This window comes from Podarcis bocagei (assembly GCF_964188305.1).
Source record: "Podarcis bocagei genome assembly, chromosome: 6".
Lineage (NCBI taxonomy): Eukaryota > Metazoa > Chordata > Lepidosauria > Squamata > Lacertidae > Podarcis > Podarcis bocagei.
This window is the reverse complement of record NC_138130.1, coordinates 38574186-38593440: the sequence shown is the minus strand read 5'-3', so window position 1 is coordinate 38593440 and position 19255 is coordinate 38574186. Positions and strand designations below refer to the sequence as shown.

The 19255-nt window shown below is 41.2% G+C and overlaps 1 protein-coding gene across 4 annotated transcripts in view; it reads right to left on the bottom strand.

Annotated features, from left to right (window-relative positions):
• SHROOM2 (shroom family member 2) overlaps nucleotides 1-19255 on the bottom strand; it is a 103203-nt gene that overhangs the window by 15706 nt on the left and 68242 nt on the right. For 3 of the 4 annotated variants that reach the window (XM_081196984.1, XM_081196985.1, XM_081196986.1), the window contains 2 exons: nucleotides 14880-17541; nucleotides 12578-12678 (listed from right to left, as the gene is read on the bottom strand). In XM_081196984.1, coding sequence (XP_081053110.1) covers nucleotides 12578-12678; nucleotides 14880-17541 — 2763 coding nt within the window. Of the gene's footprint in view, nucleotides 1-539; nucleotides 621-12577; nucleotides 12679-14879; nucleotides 17542-19255 lie in introns of all 4 variants that reach the window. The other variant, XM_081196983.1, reaches the window with a different exon arrangement.

The window sequence follows — 19255 nt, the reverse complement described above, 5'->3', positions numbered from 1 at the left end:
ATAGAAACTTTTTTTAAAAAAAGGCATTAGTATACATTCATTTTGTTATTATATTGTTTGAGATGCACCAAGGCAGACAAATTCTCATAGTTTTTTAATTGCACGTTTGAATGCGTGTTCATGCAAGGAAGATGAAAACAGGAAACTGGAGAGGTATTTCAACATTGAAAAGAAAGACACTCTGCATCTCGGCATGCAAATTTGAGAAGGGCCTGTAAGGAAGCCAAAACCGACAATATGTACAACTGACATGGCATGCTTGAACAAGAGTTTCAGTCTCCGATACAACTTCTTTAAGGATCCTTTTGGCTTCTAGCACAGTTGCAGAAGTAGCAAAATGAATACAACAACACTGTAATTCGGTTGACCTTACGTGATTTTCTGCTTGGCACCAACAGAATACTGTTCAGAGCACCAAGTAACTTCCGCAGAAGTGGCTGACCATTAGGGCTATAAGGAAAATCTAACCAAATTCAACACAAAGGGGTTTACACATCCAGGGTGGTGGTTTCTCATGCAACACATGCCAAGCATATTACCCCTGAAGAGACTGGATCTTACTGTTCAGAAAGGAGAAAAGAAAGAAAGCTTCAAGCAGCAGAAGAACCCAGAGGCAAAACCTGCAAAGTGTGACAGCAGAGTTAAGTATCAAGAAGTCCATACTGGGGTGGAGGGACCTACTATTACAATGTCCATGACTTTGCAGAACAAACACATGCAAGAAATGTGATTCAGAATGCTTCGTGTATCGAGGTCACATCTGAACAAAGGGAACAATTCCCATTGAAGAATTCCCCTTCTATAAAAGATAACTTTATAGCCTATCAGCCCTATCTCCCTATTCCCCAACAGAATCCCGCCCCCCTGACCCCTAACCCAGGCTTTTTTCACCTCCACAGGCATGTGTACACACAGGAATCACTTCCTCCTGGAATTCTTCCGCTGGCTCTTTGGCCTAATAGTATCATAGAATTGTAGAGTTGGAGGGACCCTGAGGTTCGCCTAGTCCAACCCCCTGCAATGCAGGAATCTTTTGCCCAACATGGGGCTCAAACCCACGAACCGGAGGTTAACAGTCTTCTGCTCGACTGCCTGAGCTTTCAGGTGGCCAGTGTTAATATTAAAATTCAAACCCATAGGCAATATTTCAGAGGCAATATTTTGAAAGCAGTGTTTATATCGAGGGGTGTAAAGCAAAGCTGCACATCTCGCCTCCCACACTGTTAATCATCATCAACATCAACACTACCACCACCAACATCATCTAGTGCTGCTTTGTGAAGTGGCTCTTATTTCATTATCTCAAGAAGGTATACACAGATTACTTTCCAGTTCTGAATCTAACTGCAGGTAGGCACAAATGGGCCCAGGATGGTAATTTAAGTACAGAGGAACCTCGGGTTGCACGCACAAGTCATGATTTAACGCTTCTATGTATGTGCAAGTGCCGAAACCCGGAAGTAACCCATTCCGGTACTTCTGGGTTCGGCGCGGTGCGCAACCCAAAAACGCATAACCTGAACCGCCTGTAACCCAAGGTACTACTGTACTAATGGCTTCATTTTTGTATAAGCATTCTACAGCATACTCATTTGTGTGTATGCGTTTGTATAGATATATAGATAGATAGATAATTAAATATTTTCTTTGGTTACAAAAGTACATGCATTGTCTCTTTTTTCAGGTCACAGAATCATTTCTACTGATCAGTTACATTCAATGTGAGATGTTAATGTTGTATACAGTATAAGGTTGGGGGAGAAGAGAAGTGGGGAGAAGGGGTAGTAAATATTACATTATTTTACTTAATGTATGTGTGGGGGTTTTGTGTCCGTGTCACTTGGGTAGGTTGTCTTTCTATTCATTTATTATTGGTAGTGAGCGGGGGGGGGGGGGCAGGGCATGGTTGGTTGTCTTTAGTTGACTGCAGTAAGATTTGTTTTGGTGTGTGAGGGGACAACAACTGTTAGGTCAAGTCAGCCATACTGATTCGTATGATGTTGGTAGGTTTTTATTGTTGTCTTGTTGGGCTGTGTATGTAATAAAGCATTATTGAAAGTGTTTATGTTTAACTTGCATTTGGACAGCCTCCTTTCCCCCTTCCTTCTGGTTACAGTGTAATGGCTATTGACTAAAAGCAATAAAAATCTGATTGACTTGACTATGGGCCATTATTTGTGGCGCTGTAAAAAAATAATTCAGAGATACTCTTAAGGATTCCTCCCAAAGCTGTATAATAACGTTCCATGCAGTAACAGTCAGGCTCTGTAGGGATACATCTAAATTGTGCATTGTTCTTCTTCCTAATCCCTGTTCTGCTGAAAACCTCTTAATGCTCACCCAGTTTGACATGAGCACAGACTGAAAGCACATGATGTAACCATACTGAAGCTAAGCAATTCTGTGTCTACCCAGCGCCTTAATGGGAAGGCATGTGAAACCCTATGCACACCACTTTTGAGTTTTATAGTGGGGGGGGGGACACACATATATCCGAATGCTGTTGTTTATTGGCTGTATGGGCTACACATAGTTAGAAATCATAAAGGTGTGTAACTATGTAGCCGATACAGCCAAATAAACAACAGCATTCAGGGACACAGATATTAATATATATCCTTAATAGTCTAAGATACTAAACAGAAATCCTATTTGATTGCAAAACACGTAATAACTCCCAGCTCAGTTTGTAAACTCCATTGAAGGGCATTGTGTTCAGGTTAAATACACGCATGCATATGTTGAGGTATGTGCGAGCCTGCTCTTAGGAAAATTACCGGTAAGCTGCAATCCTTTGCACGATTAACTGGGAATATATCCCCAAGAATTTATATAATAAGAGTGACTTATGGAGAGTCACTACCAGTGAGTGTGTAGACATTGTTGAGCTAGACGGACCAATGGTCAGACTTAGCATGCGGCAGCTTCCTATGTTCCTATAAGGAGAGACTTGCAGGATCAGATCTGGCCCAGCATCCTGTTATCACAGTGGCCTATGAGAAGCTCTCTGAAGCCACCAAAGCTGAGGACAGACATTACATCAAGAGAGGACTCCAAAAGTACATTGCTCAGCCACTCTGCATCCCAGCTCCACAAATGATCTGGCAGAGCTGCCACGCCAGTGAAATGAATGTGTCTGTTTTGTCTCTCCCTTGCCGTTCCATTTTTGGCTGCCGTCCCCACTTCCTCCTTGTGCTGGGGAAAGTTAGCAAACTACTGTGTGTGCCTCGGTGCACGTGACAGGATGCTTTCCATCTCAAGCACTGGGGTGTGGGGGAGAGTTGGAGCTACACCAAGGAAGCAATGGAGCAAGCCTGGACCAATTTTTGCTGTTATGGTTACCCTGTCACCTCAGTTGGGATGCTGGGAAGGACCCACTGAGTTTGCTGCGCTTGGTTTGCACCTGGCTCCCCGCCCCCCAATGCTCAACATTGAAAATCTGGATGAGTAATAAAGGTGGTTTTCAAAGTAATGATAATAATAATAAATTATTCCCACTGCTTAACCCAAAAGTGCCCAGGTCACAAAGCAGCAGAACTCGGGTGCCCTAGCATTCTTACAGGTAAAATGGAACTTGGAGAAGCCTCTGAACAGTGTGCTGTGGGTTATGGAGATGCACAGATTATCGGTTCACAGAATCACAGAACTGTGGAGTTGAAAGGGACCGTGAGGATCATCTAGTCCAACCCCCCTGAAATGCAGGAATCTTTTGCCCAACGTGGGGCTCAAAGTCACAGCCCTGAGATTGACAGTCTTATGCTCTGACAACTGACAGCACTTCCAATTAGAGAATTTCAGGCAGCAAGGCCTAAGGCAATAATGGGGAACCTATGCCCCCCCCCCGATATTGCTGGACTCCAACTCCCACCATCCCTGACCATTTAGCCATGCTGACTGGGGCTGATGTGAGTTGATGTCCAGGAATATGGGGCAACAAGTTTCCCCAACCAATCCTGGCCCTCTTTGAAACAGCTAGCAGAGTAGACAGCTCTGATAATGCAATGGTTGGATCCAGGTTTTTGTTTTTTTTAAAAAAAGCTTGCATTTCTTATCCCATTGGAAGATCATTTATTTATGTCTCCTTATGATCTCAGAACACTGCTCTGGGAAAACTGATGGGAAGTACTGTTAAAGTGGACAACCAGATGGCTGTGGGAAGCAGGAGCTGAGCGCAACCACACTCTGCCCACCTGTGATTCCCACTAACTGGTATTCAGAGGCATACTGTCTCAGACCGTGGAGGTGGAATATATAGGGGGGGGGGCAGAATGTGTGTAATGGAGTATCCCAGAAGAAGATATGACTGGCTGAAACCCTTAAGAGGAGGACTCCACACTACAACTTTCTGTTGCAGGTTCCATTTGTACATAATGAATGCACATATATGCCATACTGTTCAAAGCAGAGGGAGCCTAAACAAACTGAACTGGAGTAAGATAAAGTGTTCCATTCCCCCCCCCCCCAAAAAAAACACAAGTAAGGGGAAGAGCTATGTTACAGGTCTGTACCTGGCCCAGGGAAACAATATTTAGGTACTGGTGCACAGACGTACACACAAACACACACACTGCAATAAGCTCCCTAATTAATTACACATTGCACAGCCATCTCCTCTTGCAATTTTGAGTCCTAATAAGTTCACCAGCATGGACGTGCCAGGGCTTTTCTTCTCACCTAACAAAACATCTCTGATCCTTGAAAAACCAGGGAGAAGTTTTGGCTACAACATCAGGGCACAGGGTTCTTTTTAGCCCCAGGCTATACCACACCCACACAGTATAAATATACTGTGGTGGAAAAAGAATGCTTGTAACAAGCTAGAACAAAGCCTATCCTCATGAACTTGGTTAATGCTTACCTATAATCATAAGCAAGTTGTCATCATTCCCTCTTTTCCCCATTTAAGTCTTTGCACAAACGTAGCCAAAATGGCACCACCCGTGCTCAAGAGGGATGTCTCAGCAGGCTTGGGGTAACCTGGAGGTTTGTGAGAATGTGGGCTTTTCTCAAGGGTTTCTTTGTACTAACAGCCAATGAAGACTGTGCGTCCTTAGGGGCCATTGGAATGCTGATTCCTGGGAGGGAGGCAGAAAGAAATGGCTTGTGTTGGGGAAGGGCATGGCTGATTGACAAACACTGAACAGGCACAGTCTCTGCTGCAGTATTTGTTATGGGTCCGACTTGTGTAGCATTATAATCTACAAAGCAGGTTATGATCAGATGTGCGCTGAAGGCAGCGCAAATAAAACATGGGCCTATTATAAATCTATAACAGTCTGAAACAGATAATGATGCATATACAACAAAAAGGCAGAGATATGCATTTCTGAAACTCGCTGATGACAACTTTGGGTGGCATTCAAGTAAATTTCACTCAGAGTAAATTAATGGATCTAAAATAGTCATTTTACGTTTATTTCAATGGGTCTGCTCTGCTTTCAATGAGATAAATGCAGTTGAACGCCACTCTTCGTTATTACCATTTGAACAGTAATGTAAAACACAAAAATCCAAGGTGAACAAACTATAAATAATAACACTATATTTTCCAGCCTACGTGTTGACAAAAGCTGGTGGTTATAATGCCAATGGCTGCATTTGAAATATTTATTATGAACAATAAATACAGCATTATTATTTACTGTTTGATCACCTTGACTTTTGTGTTGTGCCTTTTGGTTTACAGAGATGTTTTCTCTTTATTTTGGTTGTTATTTCAGCAGGCAAGCCTTTCAAAATGGCACATTTACTTCTGCAGGGGTAACAGAGTCTCCCTCCCCTTTCCTAGGCTAGGAACAGCACCCAGAAGTGCACTGCAGGGGGCTAAACCCTATGGATCCCTTCCAACTCTACAATTCTATGATCTAAGTTGTGTGTTGCAAACAATGCTATATCTATATAACCAATTCTATATCTCTCTCTGTGTGTACAGCTAAATATAAAGAAGGATCTGCTCACACAACAAGCAAATTAAAAGTACTGGAACATGTGAAGACATATCCAAGGACTTCCTGAGAGATATAAGGGGGGGGGGGAGAGGAAAAATGCAAGTGCAAATATATTACAGAGATTACACGCTATAACCCCTGTAAAATATATTCTGATATTTTAAAATATATTTCCATGGCCCTGAAAAATGCTTATTAGATGCAGTATCACTATAAGTCTAGGATGCATATATAATTTAGGTCATTAGATATAGTATAACTGCTACCTAATAGTTACACTATAAATGACACTCAAATTCAATCTCATTCAGATTTGAACAAGTCACTTATTTGAGAGCAAGGCTCCAACTCCCACCAGCTTAGCCAGCAGGGCCAATAGGTAGGGCAGATGGGAACTAGAGGTTAACAGCATCTGGAGGGTCATCCAGCTTCCCCATTCCAGATTTAAAGATTGTACTTGCCGTACTGCATCATAAGCTGGTAAAAGGGTATGGGGAAAACTTGAAATTTCTCGGCTTCTTCAGCTGCTCATGTTCCAATGTGACATATACCACCATCTACCGGAGATACCCTTCTGCGTTCTATTTAGGGCAAATAGGCCAGTTGCTATGCAAAATAATTAATGGGCTGAAACTTCTTATTTTAAATGGCAAAGTTCAAAACCAGTATTCAAAAACATTGCCCTCTCCCAGGACACTGTGAAAGTAGCCTTTAGAGTGTCCATCCTGGAGCAAAGGAAGTGAGAAGGCAACATGAAACTACCAAATTACAATACATCAAAAGGGTCAATGCTATGCTACGGCTTGTGGGCTGATTTCATTTTTTAAATCATATTATGCGTGTTACTTGGCTTACCAATGCCAGGGTACCTGTGTTATCAACAACTATTTTGCAGACCTACCACTCTTGAATTCCTAATTATTCATTTTCCTCTGACCTCACTGTTCATAACCGCATATATACCTGTAACAGGATAACACTTCATATATCTAAGGAAGTAGAAAGCCGTCCATGAAAGCTTATGTTGTAATAAATGTGTTTATCTTTAAGGTGAAACAAGACTCTTTGTTCTTTTTGCGGCAGCAAACCAACACAGCTACCCTTCTGGAAATGGTTTCCAAAAGGATTTTATTTCAGCGAACTAAGCCACGAATATACATTGCCAGGCTCTTGCAGCAGATTCTAAACCAGCTGCAAAAAGGCAATCCACTTAAAAGGAGTCAAATCACATTCTATAAATGGCAATCACTACTGGAACAAAAGAAAAGAATACAGTACTTCGCATTGCTGCAAAAGGGTCGATACAAAAATCATTTGCATTCCTTGCACTTAGTCCTTAAAAAAAAAGATTGTTTTGTGTGTGCGTGCGAGGGAGAGATTAACCCCCTCTTTTGAAGTCTCAAAGCAAAGCATACTGGTATTAAACGTTTAAAAAATACCAACACTACACCAACAGCTAAACACTAGTAAATAAGACAGTATAAGAGAAAAAATAAAATTACGTGTTTTACTAATAGCTGATTCTGCACAGGGCTAAAGAACAGGAAGCAAAAATAAATCCATCCAGTTCTCCCCCACCCCCTGACCTATTTTCATCAGTTAACAAAGCAGGCACACCTTTCAATATCAGTTTTTCATTCCAACTAGGGTTTTGGTTTTTTTGTTTTTACTCACCAATTGCTTTCAGAAGCCCCAGCCAATGCTTCCGTATACTAAGCCTCATCTTTCCAGATGCTTCAGTAAAAATAAATAGCAATCTCCATCTGAACCTGCACCACGCAGTGACAATTCTGCTCAAAAAGCTGTAAGTATGGAGATCTCACATCACGCAGCAGCAGCAGCAGCAGCAGCAGCAGCAGCAGCAGCAGCAGCAAGACAGGCTTGAAGCCACATAAATGAGGGATGGACAGGCTACGAGGCTCACACCAGAAAACAAACGTTTTTTGAAAAGCGCTGCCTTCTAATTCCAGACTGCATTATGCTAACTGTGAAAACAAAAGCAGCCACAAACTGCACACACAGCCCAATGCCTCTTGCTGCAGTGAAAGAGTTCCTCTGTCACAGTGTTCCTTTAAATAATGATAATAATAATAATCGGGAACTAGAAAATACATTAAAAACAAAAGTACTATATCAGGCAGTGCCTCACCCACTGTAATCTTTTATAGTACTTTCTGCAGGCAGGGATGGGCAAACACATCTTGCACGTAAAGGCAAGGGCTGCAATCCTGCCTACGATTATATGGAGAGAAGTTCCATTGATTTTAGTGGGATTTACCCACACATAACTCTGTGGTCAGGATTGCATTCTAGAAGAACAAAAGGAATACTGAGCGCTGCAGCAACAGCAACAAAAATAAGCTTTGAACTTACTAATTAAGAGTCAATGCAGTACTTTATAGACCTACGTGCCACCGGAGAACTAAGATTTGTTAACTTACCAGAATCTATAAACATTTTGCTGCTATTCAGATGGATTCAGAAAGGCTGCATCCTTGCAAATACATCCCAGCGAGGAACAGTGAATGGAATCTGCCCCAGCCTCTGTTTCACTCGCTGACATACAGATGGTTTTCAAAGCCATGCCTCACAACAGCTGGCTTGTTTTTGCCTTCTCATGTGACTGACAAGTTCATACAAGCACTGTCAACTTTAACCTTAGTGACAGAAGGCTCAGCTTGTTTTATACGTTACATCACCAGAAATTATTGACCTTCGGCAGAAAAGGTTGTAGACTTCAAAGCTTTGTGCTCTTTTTTAACCCCTCAAAAAAGATTTTTGCAAATGCACTGTTGTGAGTTTTGTTGTTTTTATTATTATTAAGCATTCTAGTGTCATAAACAATAGGCGTGGAACTTGCAGAAAACATATTATTGTGGTTGCCTAATTATTGCCTAATTGTGACAGGTACAAGGAAGGTATCTTTTATAATTGCCTTCAAAATCTCACACACTGCCCTGCAAATTACACCTTCACACTTTTTGGGTTTGGTCAAAAAACCCCAACAACAATGGAAGCTATCTTGCACACAGACACAACCAGTTTGACCAAAGATGAGAGAGCCACAAAAAAAATTGAACACGTGTAATACCAGAAACAATGGCTCTATCATGTTTCCTTCACATCTCAGGGTGAGGGGGATATCTGTGCACAATCTTAGTAAAGTGCCCTGCTGTCAAAATTTAAGACCTTCAGTAGGTTTACAGGAACTAAAGGGTTTGCTCATATTTGTGGAACAAATAAACATTCTGTGTATCTTTAAAAACAAAGCAAAAAAGATGGTTTGCAATAACCTTCGGGGCTACAAACCATTCTTAGCCATTCACCAGAAAGAAAGGGGTGTGCAAGCAGTTCAGTGCCACCAGATATATGTCTGATGTAAGCATGGTGTGTGAACAGGGTCAGAAACGATGCACAAGCTTGTTCCTCGTAAGAAGAGCCCTGGTGGATCACACCAAAGGCCTGTGTGGTCCAGCATGCTCTTTCCTACAGTAGCCAATGGGATGCTGAGCAGAAAACATGAGGGCAACAAACACTCTCCTCTGGAAAGCATCCCAATGTGGTCTAGGAAGTCACTTCATTGAAGCCTGGGTTTGTAAGTTGCAACCTTAGTCACAAATTGTATGTACATACACCACACAATGTAATTTTATGTTTTATGAAAGAAAATTATTTACTTATATGTTTACTTATAAAGCATCTTGGCAAATCTGCCTAACCAGCATTCTTAAGTCATGAGGATAGTCAGAAATGGTAAAAGCAAAAAAGCAGCTTAAGAAGTGGCCACCTTGTGTGCCCTTCATATAATTTCTATTGCACAGCTTGATAAATTTCTTCTAACTATTCACACATTGGGTAAGATAAGTTACCCTGTATTATTTACTTGGCAACATGAAAAAAGGTGGTGGGTGGGAAAAGATTATTGTTGTTGTTGTGATTGTTGTTGTTGTTGTTGTTATTGTTATTATTATTATTAAAATTCAGGACTGAAATATTCCATCTCTCAGTTTGGCAGTGCAATTTTGAAGTTTAAGAATACAGACTTGCAAACAACTTTTAATCCATATAAGATAAATGAAATCTTATTATTAATGAAGTTGCATTAAGTTTTATTTTTATTCAACTTAAAAACTTGTAAATAAAGCAGATCATAGTTCTTGCTCTTGCAAACTGGGTCATATGACCTTGGCCACAGGCATGACCACAACTCAGTTCACCTCTGCTACTTTGTATGGAGAAGGGTTATGATAGCATAAACCAGAAACATGTTATAAATGTATACCATTTTAGTGACTCCTTTGACTAGCCTGAGCCCAACTGATAATCCTTCTCTTCAAGAACTTCGCCAATGCATATATGCACAAACTTGCCACCTCGCTGCTGCAACGTGCCTGTGGCAACATGGCAGGGCTGCACAACAAACTAGATTTTTTTCTCAGAAGCCAGAGAGATTTCCATGCTTTGCATTAATCACAGTGTAAATATAACAAAACAAATAACACCGCTGGTTCCAGGACTCTTATGTCATATAAATTAACGATTTGTAGCTTACTGATAAAAAGGTAAATGTAAACATAAAATGTCCATGTTCTCTCGAAGTCTGTTAATATTTCATAGACTGAGAGCTTTTTGTTTCCCATGCACACTTCCAGATTACAATGGACAAGTTCCAATCTAGCATGTCAATACCACTTTTCTACAGATGAACTAAAAATGTCCTTCAAACGTGGGCCAAATACAGAAATAAATTAGCTTTGTTTCTTAAAAAAAATGCACATGTTGAATTGACTTCACTATGTATAAAAATTTCATTATATTAAAGTAGGTAGACTTGAATCTTGTATATGTAAGCCCCACTTCTAAAAAAACATTGTGAACAAACTACGTATTTTTTCAACTAGGTGGTCACTAAACAGTTACATGCCAAATGTTGAAAGAAAACTTGATTTTAGAAGATTTGGCGTCTCCCTTTTAGGCTCACTGAAATGGGTGGGGAAGCAGTAAAAGGAGTTCTACACTAAATAACTAAGAACACTAATGTCCCATATTTTATCAATGGCTGATATTAAATTTATTACCCATCCTTCAGCAGCAGCAGCAGCAGCAGCTGGGATGGGTTATAACAATCTAAAGTTCAGAATTTAAAACAGAGTACTGTACAGCCAAAGGAATGGGTTTATTAAAAAATAAAACTTATAATAAAGTACTGCATGAGAATGTTAAACGTGCAACCCATTTCAGGATTTTAAAAATATGCTTTCAGTGCACATGTATGCATATATAAAAGGTCCCTGAAAAATACCTTGACTTCCATTATATCCCATGTTTTTTTGTGTCTGGTCACAGTTTCCTCAGTTTGCTGCTGTTGCTTTCATGCAGCGGATACAACTAGGTCAAACAGACCCTGAGCTAGGGATGGGTAAGTATGTCAAATTTGGTTTCTTTCAGTTTTTCATTCTTCCAGCATATCCAAGTATGCAGCCATGCTCTGAGGCACACTTCCAATACAAAATCTGCCTATGCTTCCTATTTTGCTCCAACATGCTGTGGTAGCCATAATGCCATAGTGAAGAGCAGCAAAACACTTTTGTGCACTTACGTGCACTAAAAATGACAAAAATGGGGCCACTTTCCAAGGGCTGTGACAATAGTTCTCAAACTCATCTCCCTTGAATAACCTACTTTTAGTCTTCTCAGATAGCAACAATTAGCTGAAATGCACACACACACACACACACACACACACACACACACACATCTCCAAGCCTACTAAGCAATTTCTGTCCTGTCCATCAACAGGACATAGTCCAAGCTCCTTGTATGCGAAGGGATCAAGTGACACAAGGCTGCCCATGCCAATGTTTTAAGCCAAAATGAATAACCTGACCCAGTAAAGAAAACAAAAACAATCAGGCACCTCCTCTTATGAATGAACTATCCATTGTTCCATTCTTAAAAGCACTTTCGCTGAACGCACTTAATGCATTCCCCAGAAATACAATTCAGTGCCAAACCTACATTGGCTATAAAGTACATTCTACAGGTTTCTCTCTCTCCCCCAAGACATGGTCTGGAGGCACGAGGCTATCACCTTGCTGAATCTAAGTAGGTCTGAGTCTGGTCAATGCCTGGAAACCTCCTGAGGACCACCAACATACTATCAAGGATTCCATGATTGAAAAAGGTGAAATATAAACAAACAAAACATGTGATAAAAGAGTTAACACTTCCCCAGGAATAGTATGTGAGAGGCTCAAAGGCACCTACAAGCAATCCTAACCACATCTATCCAGAAATTAGTCCTGTTGAATTCAATAGGATTTATTGCCAGGTAAATGGGATTAGGAAAGCAGCCTGAAGTCTTATGTGGATGTAAACAGCTCTAACATATATGCAAGATATATATGAGAATTACCTCTGTAGTATTACTATTAACAGAAGTGATTTTCTTTATCCTTGAGAAATAAAGGCATATCACATAGATGAAGAATATTAAAAGCAAAAACAAAAAGACTATTAAAAGCAAGTTCTTTTAATAGTTTCAACTCCTGCTGGATAAAATTAAGCTAACCATATTCTGCAGTATATGCCAATAAGCCCTGGACACAGAAACACATAAAACTGCTTACCTTAAATCGCAGCTCCTTTCACCAGATCTTGCTGGAGAGCACGTAAGATGTTCATCTTCCCTTTTATTTTCTGCATGTCTCCTTGCTTCAGCTGATGCTTCCTGAAAAAAGGTTTCATAACATAGTAAAGCACCAAATCATCAAGTTTCAGTCTGCAGAAAAATATATTATTACACACCCCTTCATTTGTGGGTTTGTTTAGAGTCCATAATGTATCCACTCTTATGCTGATTTGGCTTAAAGCACAATAGTATAGTCCATGCAACCTCTCAGTTGGCTTTACAATCCCTGTACTCAAGTTACTAATTCATCTGACTGCTCTAGAAAGGAACAACTTTTTTTCACTTTGGCAAAAACTTGCTACTTGCAAGCATTTTAGGACTCTCAAAAACTGTGTGTGTGCACAAATGGGTGTGTTTTGGCACATACACACAGGAAAGAGGGGATATATATATATATATATATATATATAATTAAACTTGCAAAAGATGGGTGTACAAGATGCCTTGTACAAGAAAGCTATTGGCAGCTTACAGCTTCCACACAGAACATACCAAAGGACTACTTGTCCACAGCTACACCCTATGCTACAACTACATCTGCTCCAAGACAGATCCAGAATAAAAAATGACACCCCCACCTGTCACCTAGTTCCCAGCTAAACACATTCCCATTATCCTCATTGATGAGCTACAGTCCATTCCAGATACTTCCCTCTCAAAGGCCTGGAGTGGTATGTCCTTGTCCACAGACAGACAGCATTCTCAGCCAATCTAAACCAACTACTAATCAGCAACAGCAGACCATATATGAACACTCACAAACAAGGAGTAGACCCTTAAACCAACCCAGGTATCAAACTGTCTCTATATCTGGAAAGTTCTCTGTTGAACTGATGAGCAGGTCTGAGGAGCCAAACAGGAAACAACTTTATTAAAGGACTATGTACAACAGGCTTTCTGTCCTTTAGCTACTTTGTCACTTTGCTTCTAGCCCTGCTTCCTGCTTGGGCCTAACCAACTAAAGTAGACATGGGAGGTGCCCTTAAAGGTACACTCCCTTACAATATCCATCCTGGCAACACTATTGCTGGTCCTAAAAATATCAGCTATGCAACATCAGCTGCTTGTTCACCTGTCCGTGTTCTAGGGTTGCATATGCTGTCATCTGCCACCAAAGCAACATAAAAGCTGGTACATAGTTAGACCACTGTCCCATACAGCCCAGTATTGCTGAAACTGCCTTGCTTGTTCAGAATACGCTGTTTAATAATTTAATTGTGCAACCCCAATTTTTTGTATTACTGGAGGAGAAAATTATGCATAATCACATTATGCATAATCTTATATACCTCTGTCATGACTCCCAATCAGTCATAGTTTTCCTGGACTAAAGTCACAAACTCTTTAGCTTTTCCTTGCAGGAAAGGTGCACTGACTTCTTGATTGCCGCCCTTATCTGCAGCTTTTTCAGTTCTGCAATACCCTTTCTAAGACAGAATGCCCAGAACTATACACCATATTCCAAAAACGGCCATGCATAGATGCTCATCAACTCGTCATGAGAATGGACCTGAATTGTCTCTACTATGGAATCTTCACTGCTACTGCAATTGTTTTCATTAAGTTATACACCATTAACAGTTAAATTAGGCTTGCCAGTTCATTGTCTGTGAAGTAAGGTCATGTCCGTTCCAATTTGCCTAAGATTACATACGTAACATTGAGCTTCATGTGCCATTTTGTTGCCCAAAAGCAAAGCTTAGAGAAATTCTTTTGGGCCTATTTAATTTGCCTGGCACTTTACCGTCCTGAATAATTTGGAGTCATCCTGGATACCACAATGCTCACCCTTGACTCCAGATCATTTATTAATGAATTAAATAGTACCAATCAAAATACAGGTCCTTGAAGGATCCTGCTGCTCACTTTCCCCTATTGGAAGTACTGTCCATTTATCCCTACCCTTTGGTTCCTGTTCTGTGACCAGTTATAGACTAGCAAGATGATCTGTCCTCTTATTCCAAGACTGATATTAATCAGAAACCTTTGGTGAGGAATTCTGTGAAAAAGTAGATAACGCCTATCAATACAATTCCTGTTTGGCTGGTAAGCCAAACTGATATTTGTAGACCCTTCGGTATGTTTGTAAGCGTACAGCAGGCTGTAAAATTAAATGAAAATGAAAAGCAATCATGAATCTCCTAGATTACTGTCAGTTGGTACTGTTAATCGCTTGGTCTTAAACATTTTGTTCTCTCCAAGGCAAAACATTTAAGGATAGGAGTAAAAGTGGCCTTTACCTGTTTGTAGAAATCTGTGGAAGGGGATGACCTGGACCGTTCATGCGTATATGGAGATTTCTCAAGCTGCTCATGGCCAGCATCAAGGATGTTGTCAGCTGAATGGTATCTTCCCGAGTTCCGAGTTTCTATAGGTTTCCTCTGCTCCTTCCATGATGCCTGGTATTCTGCGAAAGTTTCCAACCTAGGAGATTGTCCAGATTTTGCTTTGCGGCCACTGTAATGGACACTTTCTTTGGGTCTACTGCGTGCACCAACCATATTCTCAACTCCAAAAGAAGCCGACCTCATCCTCCTTTCATACCATGACCCTTCAATCTCACCTTCGTAAGAATTGGTATGAGGATCATTAGGAGTCTGTACTTCTGGCCGACCATAAGGTGCATGTCTTTGTGAAGATTTTTGGTAGGCAGGCTTGCTTGTTTCTTCAAAGAACTTCCACCTATCTGCAAAAGAACCCAAAGCTTCCTCAGAAGTAGTTGGACGACGGCGTGGCCGGTAGTCATCATCCGACACCCCCACTTCATTTATCTTCTCGGGCTCAGAATAAGATTTCAATTTTTGTTCCGTTGTGAACCTCTTCCTAGCTCCAATGCGAGAAACGTGGTGAATGTTACTACCAGGTGAAGTCTGTTTAGAAGACTGCCTAGCCCCAAGGAAGCCTGCCTCGTCTTCAGAGACAAGAGCCAGTGGAGAAGAGTTATAATTATTTGTCTTCCGGTCTGGAAGATAATCTGCAGAACTGGGCTCCAGGTCCCTTCGCTGGAAAGAGGTGGCCTTCAAGACCCTGGCCTGGGCCTCTTTCAGATTGTCTTTGTATACATTAGTAAAAGAACTTTCTGATGAGGAGTTTATCTTTTCTGCTGAATCGGGTTTCCAGTTCTCAGCATACTCTTCGGTCTCACTTGACCCCGCTAAAACAGCTGTGCTTTTGCTTTTCTGCAACTTTGCTCTTTTCATCTGGATCTCGTTTCTCAGTGTGGTAGCAAAACGATCACTCCTTCGTGTGTTTTTGCCCAGGTTAGCATCAAATGCAGGCTGCTTAGTAATCTCTGCTTCGGCAGCAGGATCAGCCTGGCTTTTCCCTTCCTGAGCTAAAGAGTGCAACATTGGGGTCTTCTGAGGAGAAATTTTGTAGCTCTCTTCTTGACTCCACTTGAAATCTTTTGGAGGAGCTTTACTGGTGGGCACTAAGGCACATTCCTGCCCATATTCCCGCTCACAGTAACTATCGTGGTTCTCCTCAAAGTTCTTGGCTTGCACTGGCTTTTCAGGGAAACTTACCTTTCTAGATTCTTCCATTACAATTGTTCTAACATCCTCTCCTTTATTAACTATGTAATGACTGCTCTTTTCACATACATCTAGAGAAGGCTCAACAGGCTGCTGAGGTAAACAGTATTTGGGACTTTGGATCATTGTAGTCATAGCAGGACTCTCCTGTGGTCCAGAGGAAGTATGGTTCCCTATGCCAGTTTTCCGACATTCATCTTTGAGTAGTGGTCTCGAGTTTCCCTGAACAGGCTGTTTCACTGTCACACAGTAATAGCGGCTTAGCCCTGTGTTGTCCATTTTCTCCTCAGCACTCACGTCAGAAGAAGTGGCGGCAGCAGCAGCAGTACTATCAAGTATCCTAGTGTGGTTTGGATGACAGCTACGTTTGTCAGTGGGCCTTTCTTGAATGCCAGCATAAGTGGAGAGGTGCCGCTGCTCTTTAGGTGATGCAGAGACTTTTGCGTTGCGAAAGAAAGTGCTTTCATCACTGTACTGGCGCTGGTGATGGTGGCCATAAGTGGACTGTGCAAATCGAACGTCCGTGCTGGACAGAGATGATTGCAGCCTGCTGAAATTTCCTATGATGTTGTTGTTGACCCTGTCCCCGGCAGAAGACAAACCACAATCCAGACTGAGATCGGATCTGTAGACTGGTTTGCTGCTCTGCCTACCTTCAGAGGCCCTGTCGACTGCTCTGGCATCTCTCTTTTGCTGCTCTACAGTTTCGGCACTCCAGTCACTCTTGGCTTGTAGCCTGTGCTGGACGTCAAAGTGCTGGGTGCTCTGAATACCCTCTGAATAAGGAGCAGCATGGGCTCTCTCGTGACTTTTGGTGGCAGCAAAGCTATCACTACGAAGAGGTGGCGGTGGTGGTGGAGGGGAGGGCGACTTTTTCTTCTCTGGGACATACCACACAGGCCCAAAATTTGATCTTCCGGACCCAGAATACTTTGAATCAGAAGGATCTTCCAGCCTGGGGCTCCTGTTGTTTTCATACTGTGGTGCTTGAGGTGCAAAGCAGGTAGTTTTCTCATCTAATCCTCCATTATCACTTAGAAATGAGGCAGCCTTGCTATTTCCTGATTTGGGGGTTTCCCAGTGACCCACCTTGTACCCGGCATTCTCAACTGAGGCAGCATCTGCACTGGTCAATGTGTGGTCAGGTGTGCTAGAGCTAGTAGAGAAAGAGCCGTAGGCAGAATCCCTTTTGCTGGGATTCCCCAAGTGGTCAATACTACTGTTGGACTTTGCAGAAGAAATCTGTCCATATTGATACACCTGGGGTGTGTGATCCCAGCTGTCCATGCTTCCAGCAGAACTGAACTGGTCTGAGGTGCGATGGAGATTTGACTGGTCCCATGAGCTTGACAGATCATGGGAAGAGGAGCTGTAGCAAAATATGAAAAGGGCTCTCATCAATATAGCACCAACAAAACCCATACTCTCTGCTGGTAGAAACAGCCATACTAGATAATATTACAAAAATGCAAACATTATAAAATCAAAATGCAAATATTATAAAATCAAAGTACACTGTTTCTGTGCTTTACATATGCTGCTGCCCTTTCCCCCACCCCTATTTTTAATAATACATCTGCTGTTAAATATGTATTCTGCCTTATAGCTGTATATGAGACAAGCAGAAAATAAGTTATTAGACTCTTGTTTTTCACAAGGATTGAACTGTGGAATTTATTCCATCGTGAGTATTTTGACACTGCTGCTTATTATGTATTTCTTATGTGCTTGTTGTATAGAATCACAGAATGTAAGAGTTAGGAAATATTATGCTATGTGTTTGCATTTTGGTGTTTTTGCCACTGAGATGTAAAGTGTCCTGTGACCTTTTGATGAAGGGGTGTGTGTGTGTGTGTACACACACACACACACACACACACACACACACACACACTGGTATAATCTGCATAGTGTATGAGTCTAACAGAATGCCCAGTGGAGTCTCCATTGCCCCAGGCCCTCACAGGGAATCCTTGGCATGGGCTTAGTGATCTCTCCACATTTATCTCCCAACTCCCAGGTTGTCCCTAAGGAAAGTCAAAACAAGTAGAAGTTCCCATGCAGCCAGGACCCATCTGTGAATATAAAGTCCATGACAGGTTTTCATTCTACTTTGTAATACGTGTCAATGAGAGCATTTGAAGAGTATATAACAAAGCATTTTTTTAAATAAAATCAAATCTGTTATTAGGCACAGAGGAAATTGTTTCTGAAGCCATCCAGCATACTGGAAAACAGGATCTATAGAACCATAGGGACGGGTTAAGTGTTCAAAATAACTAAGAAAGGTTTATTTTAAAAGTTTGAATTTGTATTACTAACACAAGCAGTAAATGGTAGAAAATGTCTAAAGACCAATGAATGCTCTTCTTTTTAAAAGTAAACCTAGCATGAAACATTTAAGATCACATTACTTAGTACTCCAATAAAACTGAATCAAGTGCCACTTTAGGGCCATGAATGGCAAGTATACTTTTCCCAAGGTTTTTGGGGTTTTTTTTGTAAATTAAAAGTCTGCATATTCTGAGACATGTTTTACATGCCACCAAAACAAAGAAGCAAATAGAATTCAAGGTCTGTGGCTAAAGGAATGCTTTGTGAGAGCTTGTAACCAGATCATGGTATACCTGGATTACAGAGAGACATTTTACCACCTGAACTAAGATGTAATTTTTTTTTTTTTATCCCCAAAATAGTTCTCATACAACTCATTACTGAGAAACATTCAGTGACTGAACAGGCGACGGTGTGCCCTACCCAATTCTTTTTAATTGCTACATAGCAAGCAGAGATGTAATTAGAGAAAGCAATTGCATGACAATTCTTTAGGCATACACAGAGTGTGTTTTCCTCTTAAATAATTGCTTTGTTATAGGAGATTTGGTTTCTTACTCCTTCCATTGCGTTTTAGTACTTTTAAGGGGCTTTTACACACCTGAAAACTGACGCCTGAAGAAAGACCGAGAGAAAAGAAAAGAAAACCTGCCGGAATAACCTGTAGTTCACTCTATTTACTTAGCTGCATAATGGAAAATACCCTGCAGACTAAGGGCCATCAGGCCCTTGTTATATCTAAGTTCCCT